This window comes from Ylistrum balloti, unplaced genomic scaffold (genome assembly GCF_031769215.1).
Source record: "Ylistrum balloti isolate Yb309-2 unplaced genomic scaffold, AGI_CSIRO_Ybal_v1 Utg369720, whole genome shotgun sequence".
Lineage (NCBI taxonomy): Eukaryota > Metazoa > Mollusca > Bivalvia > Pectinida > Pectinidae > Ylistrum > Ylistrum balloti.
Window position 1 is genome coordinate 508,221 of NW_026781940.1, and position 11,863 is coordinate 520,083.

General features: G+C 37.6%; 1 protein-coding gene across 1 annotated transcript; it reads left to right on the forward strand.

The window, feature by feature from the left end:
- Window positions 1-1,923: 1,923 nt before the first annotated feature.
- Window positions 1,924-3,142, forward strand: LOC132565385 (zinc finger protein 782-like). The gene has a single exon (XM_060230024.1). It carries the CDS (start codon window positions 1,947-1,949, stop codon window positions 2,946-2,948), a length of 1,002 nt encoding a protein of 333 aa, XP_060086007.1. The 5' UTR covers window positions 1,924-1,946; the 3' UTR covers window positions 2,949-3,142.
- Window positions 3,143-11,863: the final 8,721 nt, after the last annotated feature.

Here is an 11,863-nt window from a genome sequence, read left to right on the forward strand (position 1 = left end):
TCTGTAACAGCTTCATAAGCAGCTATTGAAGATATACCGCGTCGCGCATGCGCATATTTCTCGCTCCAGGTGAACGATTTTTTAATATAGCTTATATGACGGCATTTCAAGAAAATATTGATATATCGTTTTGTAGATAAAAATTCCGAAATGTATGCCTCTTATCATCAAATTAAACTTTTCTTCGTTACAAATATTTTTTTCAAGTTTTGCGTTGTATTGGCAATTGATGAATAGTCATATTGAAATAATTTCCTCTTCATTTCATTTTTAGGGTTGAATTCTTTTAAGTAGAAAACATCTCTTTCATTGTTGTTTTCATTTGGTATTGATATGATATATCTTTCCAAATATTCAATGCCATTCATGTCAATTCCGCAGAAACTCTGACATATCCATTTTTCCTGTCTTTAGTAAGAACCTCACTTCCGGTCAAAAGAGAAACTACTTCCAGTGTAAACATAGGGGCACTCTACATACATATATATAAAAGAGAATTTGAAAGAAATGCAAAGCAATTGTTCAATTAGTTTACTATATGTTGTTGTCCAGAGCCTCTCTTAATCGGACGAGGAAATGTGAGTAACACATAATCTCCCAGATGGATATTGTAGTCAAACTGTTTAATTGAAAGTACATGCATTGTATACATTATTTAGAAAAAATATTTAAAGTCACGCACTAGCCCGCGAAATGCACATTTGGTATAAAAGGTATAATTGAGGCACCTCTTGTTAAGCAACAGATATATTTGAAAGTTAAATAACGTTGGGTACGGGCAGCAGTTGGATTAGACCGAAAATTTCCGTCACTAAAGAAATAATTTAATGTCAGAATCCACATCTGTTAGGCTGTTAGATATATCCACATTTTTGATAACTATGCGCATCTAAAGGGAACATAGTCAATAAAAATGTAAATATTAATAACAGCATAATAAATGCGAATATTGATATGAAATTATCATTTCAGAAACAAAATTTTTCGTTTTACAGATGGACAGGTAACCCAACTGTTCAGCATATATATCCCTCCAGTGCACATGACATGCTGTAAACATTCACATTTTTATGGAAGTCATAACTTGTTTTAGTGTTTTTCATGCTAATACTATTGTGCTAAATATAATTGCTCTAATTGCACTTTCATTGTTGCACAAATTTTCTGAAAGTTGATATTGCACTAAAACTTGATTGGACCAAAATAAGCAAGTTTACAGTAAACGTGTGAAAGCCATAGACAGCCATCAACTAAAGGTATCCACCCATCTGTTTTAGACAATCATATTTTCAAGCATAATTTTAAAAAGGGAGTATATTAAAATTGGAATGTGATCCTTTTATTTCTGAACAAATTTGATTTAAATGAAACAAATTTGTCTTTTAAAAGTGTCTTCAAATACTTGGTAATCTCCAATATTGATAAGTCTCTGTCTGTTTCAGGGAATAACTGCCAGATGTATACAAGGAGGATGGAAAAACACAACCATGTATCACTTGTTGGCAATATATAGATGTTCTATATTACAGAAGAATAGATTCATCCACTCTCGTCAAGATCAAGTCTACTCTTAGATTTACACTTTGAGGGCAATAGTTTTAAAACTCATGGAGGCGTTGAACTTTAAGAATTCATACATGTGTGAATTTTGCGGAAAAATGTTTGAGACTAAAGCCTCCTTATCCAATCACAGAAATACACACAAAAGAGAGACATCTGTAAGGTGTGATGCCCGCAACAAACAGCCAAGTAAGTTATCTTCACATCAGACACTTGTCAGGCTGTACAAAGACGGTGTATACAAGTTTACATGTGATGACTGTGGTAAGATGTTTAAAAAGAAAGGCGATCTACAGAGACATGTCAGGACTCATACAGGTGAGAAACCATTCATGTGTGAAATATGTGATAGAAAGTTCAACCAATAAACTCACCTACAGGCACATATGAAGATACACAATGGAGAAAAACCTCACCAATGCAATGTCTGTTATAAAACATTTAGTCTTTCTAGTCAACTGCAGTCACATAGCAGATTACATACAGGAGAGAAGCCCTACAGTTGTCATTTTTGTGAGAGGATGTTTAAGGATGGAGCAGGGTTAAATTCCCATATGAGGACACATACTGGAGAGAAACCTTACAAGTGTACCATCTGTGATGAGGAATTTAGAGTGTGGCGACACATGAAGGACCACATATTGACTTATACAGGAGTATTTCCTCGACCTCATGAGTGTATCTTCTGTGGGAAGATGGTTGCTTATCTCAACAGGCATATGAAAATTCATAATCGAGAGGAGCCTTTCCAGTGCAAGTTCTGTAAGAAGAAGTTTAATCACTTGAATACACTGCAGTTTCATCTCAAGACACATAGCTTAGAAAAACCATACAGTTGTGATCTATGTGGGAAGGTGTTTGCACTTTCATCTTACCGAAAGAGACATTACAAGCATTATCACTTTGGAGAAAGGCCATACAAATGTGATATTTGTGGTAAGGGATATGCTGTTTCTAACGCGCTAAGTTTACATAGAATGTCGCATACAGGAGAAAAGCCATACATATGTGCTGCCTGTGGAAAGGACTTTAGAACCTCAAATCAACTACACATTCATATCAAAATACATGCAAAAGTCAAACTACACAGGTGTGGTGCCTGTGGAATAAAGTTTGAACAATTTGAAAGACTGCAGGCACATTGGAAGACACATGCAGTGAAGAAATCATACAGGTCAGATGCCATTAGTAACTCAAACAGTTCAACTGCAGTCATATCACAGGATGGATACGTAACCAAGAAAAGTGTTAAGGAGGGGGCAGGTAGGGGGACCACATATTCGCGGCCATCCATACTTCAAGTTAATGTTCCTGTCCCTATTACTCTTGTTTCCCACCCCTCCGATACCCAAGACCAAACTTCCATTTCTACGCAAACTCCGTGGTGATGCTCTGAATTGACATTTGCTAAATGCATTAATAAATGATGTGTACAGATGCTTTAGACCTACTTCTATACTAGGGTATTGGATTTCCACATGTAACACACATTATTAGTTTGTCTGCAAGCTACTCAGTAGCAGCTGTGCAATATCTACATGCACTTTATTACTTTTACAGTATTTACATTTTACAAATTAAAGTAATGTGCCATTTCAAATATAATATTATAACATAATTGGTTATCTGTATTATAATAAATAAGATATACTCTGAGAGCAAATGTATGACATGTAAGTACTTGTGTATGATTAATTTGTGTATGCAAATTTGACTCAGCATGACCAAACATTTGACAATGCATTTTCTAGTATGACTGTGTTGGTCCATCTGCCATGAACATTAATTTGTCCAAAGATCGCCTCTTCCAGATTTCAGACAATCTCCTTTTTGACTGGCCATCTCCATGATATGAACTTGTGGTCATTTGATGTCATAGTTTTTTAGATGCTGTACATCTGTAGGAAGCTCGGCATATATAGCCATCACTTAGATCAACTGCTGCAATTGATTTCTAAGTGAATTAATGTACTTTTACAAACAGTTTGTAGACATTGGAATTTGTGGCCAGGATGTGAACACAAAAAGTAATGATTTAACAGAAGAATTGTACAAGCAATCGGACATGTTTTTGATTAACATATCTGATGATAAATTTATTTCAAAAAGTGCTGTGGCTCTTAAATATAGAATAATACATATATATGTCGGTGTAAACAATCTATAATTGTACCTCGGTTGGTACAGATATGGGGACAAGGTAGGATTGGAACTTTTCAGACAGTTAAAACAACATCATTTTCTGAGCAATAGTACGCATTCAGCCGAAGCCGGGTGTCATCAATCTGCTCATACTCAACATGTTTGTTACCTGTTAAGAACTGTTAATTATCCAATTAGCCAAGCCTTTCATGCTTGTTAAGTCAGGCACCAGTGTGAATTTGTTTACATAAGGTAATTAAATATGTTAGGGTCACGATGATTATGGTTTCCTAATTATCAATGGATCAAACCACAACTGTTTCATCGCGGTAACCAGTAATCAATTAATCTTTCAGTAGAAAATATTTTTTTCATTTTTTTTTTTAATCTGACCCGAAAAAAAGTACCTGTGCACTATACCCGAGTGTGCACTATACCTGCAAATTTACGGTATATGTAGCGGAACTTGAACCAACGAATGGATTTTGACCAAACTTGGCACAAAGCATCCCCTTGGGAAGCCGCTTCAAGTTTGCGAAGAAAAAGGGCGTGGCCTCAATAGGGGCCCCAGGAGGGGGGAAAAGGTTGTAAAATTAGGTAAATCTTTAAAAATCTTCTTCTCATGAACCAACAGTCAGATTAAGTTAATGTTTGTAGTTTAGGGTCCTTACGGCAAGGTCTACAATGTTTGCGAATGAAAAAGAAATCGGGTCAAAAACGGCCCCACTAGTGGGCGCTCAAAAGGGTAAAAAATTCAACTTTGACCGATTTCAACCAAATTTGGAAGAAAGCATCCCTTAGTGAAGGACATATGAAATTATGTTGGAAAAAGTGATTATGTCCCCTTTGGGGCCAATAAGGTGTGTAAAAGGGGCCATATGTAAAAACGTTCTTTAAATGACTTCCTCTCAAGAACCAGTGAATGGATTTTGACCAAACAAAGCACAAAGCATCCCCATGGGAAGCGGCTTCAAGTTTGCAAAGAAAAAGGACTTGGCCCCATTAAGGGCCCCAGGAGGGGGAAAAAGGGGGTAAAATTAGGTAAATCAGATTAACCACTGGGTTGATCATGTCTAAACTTGATACGAATGTTTTACACAAGGTCCTGGCAAGTGTTTTAACTTTTGGGGTGATTCAAAATCCAAGATGGCCACCATGGCCTCTGTTTGGCTAAGCCATTTTGGACTTCCTCTCAAGAACCACTGGGTTGATCATGTTCAAACTTGGTACTGATGTTTTACACACGTTCCTGCACAAGTGTTGTTACATTTTTGCAACATTTTAAAATCCCCAGATTATTGACATATATTCCACAGGTGACTGTTAAGGCCCCTTGGACCTCTTGTTTTTTCTTATTTGTTTTCTTCCCAAGGATGGAAATATATTTTTCTGGCATCAGAACTAGGATGAAGAAATACCATGCCCTTGGCCCACTTTTGAGGTCACAGGGTTCAAATATATATGAAATAAAATAAGGTTGTTCTCAATATCCAAGAGGCCTTGATTGCTGATATTGGGCCTATAGTATGCTGGGAAGAAGAGGTACCGAGTTTGTTCAAAATAATGTCATTGACTCACTTTTAAGGTCTCAGAGGTCAAATATATAATTTGCAAACAACTCAATATCCAAGAGACCATGGGTACTGAAAGGCTTGTAGAATGCATGGGATAAAGGACCATCTAGTTTGTTCAAATGAATGACCTTGAAAGTGGAACATGGGCTACCTCTTTGTGTACTGATGTAAGGCTTGTATCATTCTTGAACTAAGGTCTACCAAGTTTGTACAAATTAATGGCCTTGACCCACTTTCAAGGCAACATAATGTGTTATCGTTTAAAAGAATTGTTAATATACAAGAGATCCTGGGTACTGATATTTGGCCTGTAGGAGGGCTTACAAGTTTTATTTTTCAAATGAAAGACCTTGATCCTATATCAAAGTCACAGAGGTCAAATGTGTAAAGAACTTGCTAGATAATCGAACCTCAATATTCTAGTAGTTCATTGTAATGATATTGGGTCAGCAGCGTGTTTGGATGAAGGACTGCCAGGTTTGTTCAAATGAATTACCTTGAAAGTGGACCAACTTTCAAAAACACAGCTGAAAAATCAATAATAATATGACCAACTTTGAAGGAATCAACTGTAAAATTTGTTTGAAAGCAGGACAAGCTATTAGATATTTAAAGGTGTTGATTGACCCATCTATTCCAACTTATTGACGACAATCCCACTGGAGTTGCTGAAAGCCATAGTCATGATCTAGATAATATGAATGATTAGGTTAAACTATGGGACATACATTTGAGTAAATCAAAAACAGAATAAGCTATCTAGTCAAGGAATGTGTAACAGGAATACCCAGGTGTAATGAGCTAGTGTCAGTTTCTTCTTGAATGACAGCTAAACACCTTCATCAACAAATACAGTTGTATTTATTTCCGGTATTCACAAACAAAGCAATGTGTATATTCAGTTTTATAAGCTTTCCTCGCCCTGAACCAGTAGTTTCATTTTAACTTACAATAACAGGTAAACCAAAATCTTGTCTCTATAATGGCTGTAAGCAGTTTCCAACGATTAAACAGCATGAAGGTCAGTCTGTGCAGGATATCATACAAAATTTGAAACAGATGCGGGTAAACGGGAAAAGATGTAACTTTCGGAGGAAATGGATCAAAGAAGGAGGAAATGTTGCATCTGGCTGGTACTGGTCTGTCTGGTTCCCTGATAATTAACTAAGAACTCGACATGTATGCTATGTTATCATCGCATAGAATTATCCTTGCAAATGCATATGACGAAAGGATTGGACAAGAGCAATAAGAGGTTACATACAAAAAAAAAACAATAGTTACATTGTGATATTACAACAATGATTACACTGATATGTACCAACAATGATACAATGTGATATTACAGCTAATATACATTGTGATATAACAACAAGGATACATTGTGATATAACAACAAGAATACACTGTGATATAACAACAAGAATACACTGTGATACAGCAACAAGAATACACTGTGACATAACAAGGATACACTGTGATGTATCAACAAGGATACATTGTGATATAACAACAAGAATACACTGTGATATAACAACAAGGATACATTGTAATACAACAACAAGAATACACTGTGATTTAACAAGAATACACTGTGATATAACAACAAGGATACATTGTGATATAACAACAAGAATACACTGTGATATAACAACAAGGATACATTGTGATATAACAACAAGGATACATTGTGATACAGCAACAAGAATACACTGTGATATAACAAGGATACACTGTGATTTAACCAGGATACACTGTGATATAACAACAAGAATACACTGTGATATAACAACAAGGATACATTGTGATACAGCAACAAGAATACACTGTGATATAACAACAAGAATACACTGTGATATAACAAGGATACACTGTGATTTAACCAGGATACACTGTGATATAACAACAAGAATACACTGTGATATAATAACAAGGATACATTGTGATACAGCAACAAGAATACACTGTGATTTAACAAGGATACACTGTGATATAACAACAAGGATACATTGTGATATAACAACAATCATACATTGTGGTATAACAACAAGAATACACTGTGATATAATAACAAGGATACATTGTGATATAACAACAAGGATACATTGTGATATAACAACCAGGATACACTGTGATATAACAACAATCATACATTGTGGTATAACAACAGGGATACATTGTGATATAACAACAAGGAACATTGTGATTTAACTTCTGTGGTATGATATAATAAACTGTGATACATTGTGATATCAGGGGATAACCGTATACATTGTTTTAACTTCTGACTGTCGTATAACAACAACCGTAACATTGTTTTAACTTCTACTGTCGTCAGGGGACGACCGAAACATTGTTTTAACTTCTGGGTTGAAACTGTCGTCAGGGCATGACCGTAACATTGTTTTAACTTCTGGGTTGAAACTGTTGTCAGGGGATGACCGTAACATTGTTTTAACTGCTGACTGTCGTCGGGGGTTGACCGTAACATTGTTTTAACTTTTGATGTCGTCAGGGAATGACCGTGATAATGTTTTAACCTTCGTCAGGGGATGACCGTAACATTGTTTAACTTCTAACTGTCGTCAGGGGATGACCGTAACATTGTTTTAACTTTTGACTGTCGTCAGGGAATGACCGTAACATTGTTTTAACTTCTGACTGTCGACAGGGGATGACCGTAACATTGTTTTAACTTCTGACTGTCGTCAGGGGATGACCGTAACATTGTTTTAACTTCTGACTGTCGACAGGGGATGACCGTAACATTGTTTTAACTTCTGACTGTCGTCAGGGGATGACCGTAACATTGTTTTAACTTCTGACTGTCGTCAGGGGATGACCGTAACATTGTTTTAACTTCTGACTGTCGTCAGGGGATGACCGTAACATTGTTTTAACTTCTGACTGTCGTCAGGGGATGACCGTAACATTGTTTTAACTTCTGACTGTCGTCAGGGGATGACCGTAACATTATTTTAACTTCTGACTGTTGACAGGAAATGACCGTAACATTGTTTTAACTTCTGACTGTCGTCAGGGGATGACCGTAACATTATCGTCAGGGGATGACCGTTACTTTCTTTTAACTTCTGAATGTCGTCAGGGCATGACCGTAACATTGTTTTAACTTCTGGCTGTTGTCAGAGGATGACCGTAGCATTGTTTTAACTTCTGAGTGTTATCAGGGGATGACCGTAACATTGTTTCAACTTCTGACTGTCGTCAGGGGATGACCGTAACATTGTTTTAACTTTGACCGTAACATTGTTTTAACTTCTGACTGTCGTCAGGGGATGACCGTAACATTGATTTAACTTCTGACTGTCGTCAGGGGATGACCGAAACATTGTTTTAACTTCTGGGTTGAAACTGTTGTCAGGGGATGACCGTAACATTGTTTTAACTTCTGTGTTGAAACTGTCGTCAGGGGATGACCGTAACATTGTTTTAACTTCTGACTGTCGTCAGGGGATGACCGTAACATTGTTTTAACTTCTGGGTTGAAACTGTCGTCAGGGGATGACCGTAACATTGTTTTAACTTCTGACTGTCGTCAGGGGATGACCGTAACATTGTTTTAACTTCTGGTTGAAACTGTCGTCAGGGGATGACCGTAATATTGTTTTAACTTCTGTGTTGAAACTATCGTCAGGGGATGACCGAAACATTGTTTTAACTTCTGTGTTGAAACTATCGTCAGGGGATGACCGAAACATTGTTTTAACTTCTGGGTTGAAACTGTCGTCAGGGGATGACCGTAATATTGTTTTAACTTCTGTGTTGAAACTATCGTCAGGGGATGACCGAAACATTGTTTTAACTTCTGGGTTGAAACTGTTGTCAGGGGATGACCGTAACATTGTTTTAACTGTTTTAACTTCTGACTGTTGTCAGGGAATGACCGTAACATTGTTCTAACTTCTGGGTTGAAACTGTCGTCAGAGGATGACCGTAACATTGTTTTAACTCCAGGGTTGAAACTGTCGTCAGGGGATGATCGTAACATTGTTTTAACTTCTGACTGTCGTCAGGGGATGACCGTAACATTGTTTTAACTTCTGACTGTCGTCAGGGGATGACCGTAACATTGTTTTAACTTCTGACTGTCGTCAGGGGATGACCATAACATTGTTTTAACTTCTGGGTTGAAACTGTCGTCAGGAAATAACCGTAACACTGTGTTAAGTTCTAACTGTCTTCAGGAAATGATCGTAACATTGTTTTAACTTCTGACTGTCGAAAGGGAATAACCGTAACATTGTTTTAACTTCTGTGTTGGAACTGTCGTCAGGGGATGACCGTAACATTGTTTTAACTTCTGAGTGTTATCAGGGGATGACCGTAACATTGTTTTAACTTCTGAGTTGAAACTGTTGTCAGGGGATGACCGTAACATTGTTTTAACTTCTGACTGTCGTCAGGGGATGACCGTAACATTGATTTAACTTCTGACTGTCGTCAGGGGATGACCGTAACATTGTTTTAACTTTTGACTGTCGTCAGGGGATTACCATAACATTGTTTTAACTTCTGAATGTTATCAGGGGATGACCGTAACATTGTTTTTACTTCTGGGTTGACACTATGGTTAGGGGATGACCGTAATATTGTTATAACTTCTGAATGTCGTCAGGGGATGACCGTAACATTGTTTTAACCTCTGGTTTGAAACTGTCGTCAGGGGATGACCGTAACATTGTTTTAACTTCTTTGTTGGAATTGTCGTCAGGGGATTATCGTAACATTGTTTTAACTTCTGAGTTTGATCAGGGGATGACCGTAACATTGTTTCAACTGCTGACTGTCGTCAGGGGATGATCGTAATATTGTTTTAACTTCGGAGTGTTATCAGGGGATGACCGTAACATTGTTTTAACTTTTGTCTGTCGTCAGGAGATGACCGTAACATTGTTTTAACTTCTGACTGTCGTCAGGGGATGACCGTAACATTGTTTTAACTTCTGGGTTGGAACTGTCGTCAGGGGATGACCGTAACATTGTTTTAACTTCTGACTGTCGTCAGGAAATGACCGTAACATTGTTTTAACTTCTAACTGTCGACAGGGGACGACCGTTACATTGTTTTAACTTTTGCTGTCGTCAGGGAATGACCGTAACATTGTTTTAACTTCTGGGTTGGAACTGTCGTTAGGGGATGACCGTAACATAGTTTTAACTTCTGGGTTGGAACTGTCGTCAGGGGATTACCATAACATTGTTTTAACTTCTGAGTGTTATCAGGGGATGACCGTAACATCGTTTTAAATTCTGACTGTCTTCAGGGAATGACCGTAACATTATTTTTACTTCTGGGTTGACACTATGGTCAGGGGATGACCGTAACATTGTTTTAACTTCAGGGTTGAAACTGTCGTCAGGGCATGACCGTAACATTGCTTTAACTTCTGGCTGTTGTCAGGGGATGACCGTAGCATTGTTTAAACGTCTGACTATCGTCAGGGGATGACCGTTACATTGTTTTAACTTTTGCTGTCGTCAGGGAATGACCTTAACATTGTTTTGACTTCTGAGTTGAAAATGTTTTCAGGGGATGACCGTAACATTGTTTTAACTTGTGGGATGAAATTGTCGTCAGGGGATGACCGTTACATTGTTTTAACTTCTGACTGTCGTCAGGGGATGACCGTAATATTGTTTTAACTTCTGACTGTCGACAGGGGATGACCGTAATATTGTTTTAACTTCTGTGTTGAAACTATCGTCAGGGGATGACCGTAACATTGTTTTAACTTTTGACTGTCGTCTGACTGTCGACAGGGGATGACCGTAATATTGTTTTAACTTCTCGCCGTCCGTTTTAAACTTTTCATTCAAACGTAACTTCTTCTTAAATACCGAAACATTGTTTAATACTTGGCACAGAGGATACTGGCATGGATGCTCTACCAAGTTTGTTCAAATGAATGACCTTGACCCACTTTAAAGGTCACAGGGGTCAAATATGTTAAAATCTTTAAACAACTTCTCATTAACCAAAAGGCTCAGAGTGTAGATATTGGGCCTGTGACATGCTGGGATGAAGGACTACCAAGTTTGTTCAAATGAATGACCTTGATCCACTTTAAAGGTCACAGGGGTCGTAATATGTTTTAAAATCTTTAAACAACTTCTCAATAACCGTAACATTGTTTTAACTTCTGCCTGTGGCATGCTGGGATGAAGGGCTATCAAGTTTGTTTAAAGGGAATGACCGTAACAACTTTCAAGGTCACTGGGGTCAAATATGTCAAAATCTTTAAATAACTTCTCAAATACTAGAAGGCCTAGGGGGCTAATACTTGGCCCATAGGATGCTGGCATGGAGCCCTAACAAAGTTTGTTCAAATGAATGACCTTGGATCAAGGTAACATTGTTTTAACTTAAAATATACAAAGGACTTCATCTCAATAAGCAAAAGTCTATGAGTGGATATTGGGTCTGTAGCATGCTGGGAGGAAAGGCTACCAAGTTTATTTAAATGAATGACCTTGAACAACTTTCTGTCGTCAGGGGATGACCAAATATGTCAATTGTTTTAACTTCTTCTCAAATCTAGAACTGTCTAGGGGGCTAACATTGTTTT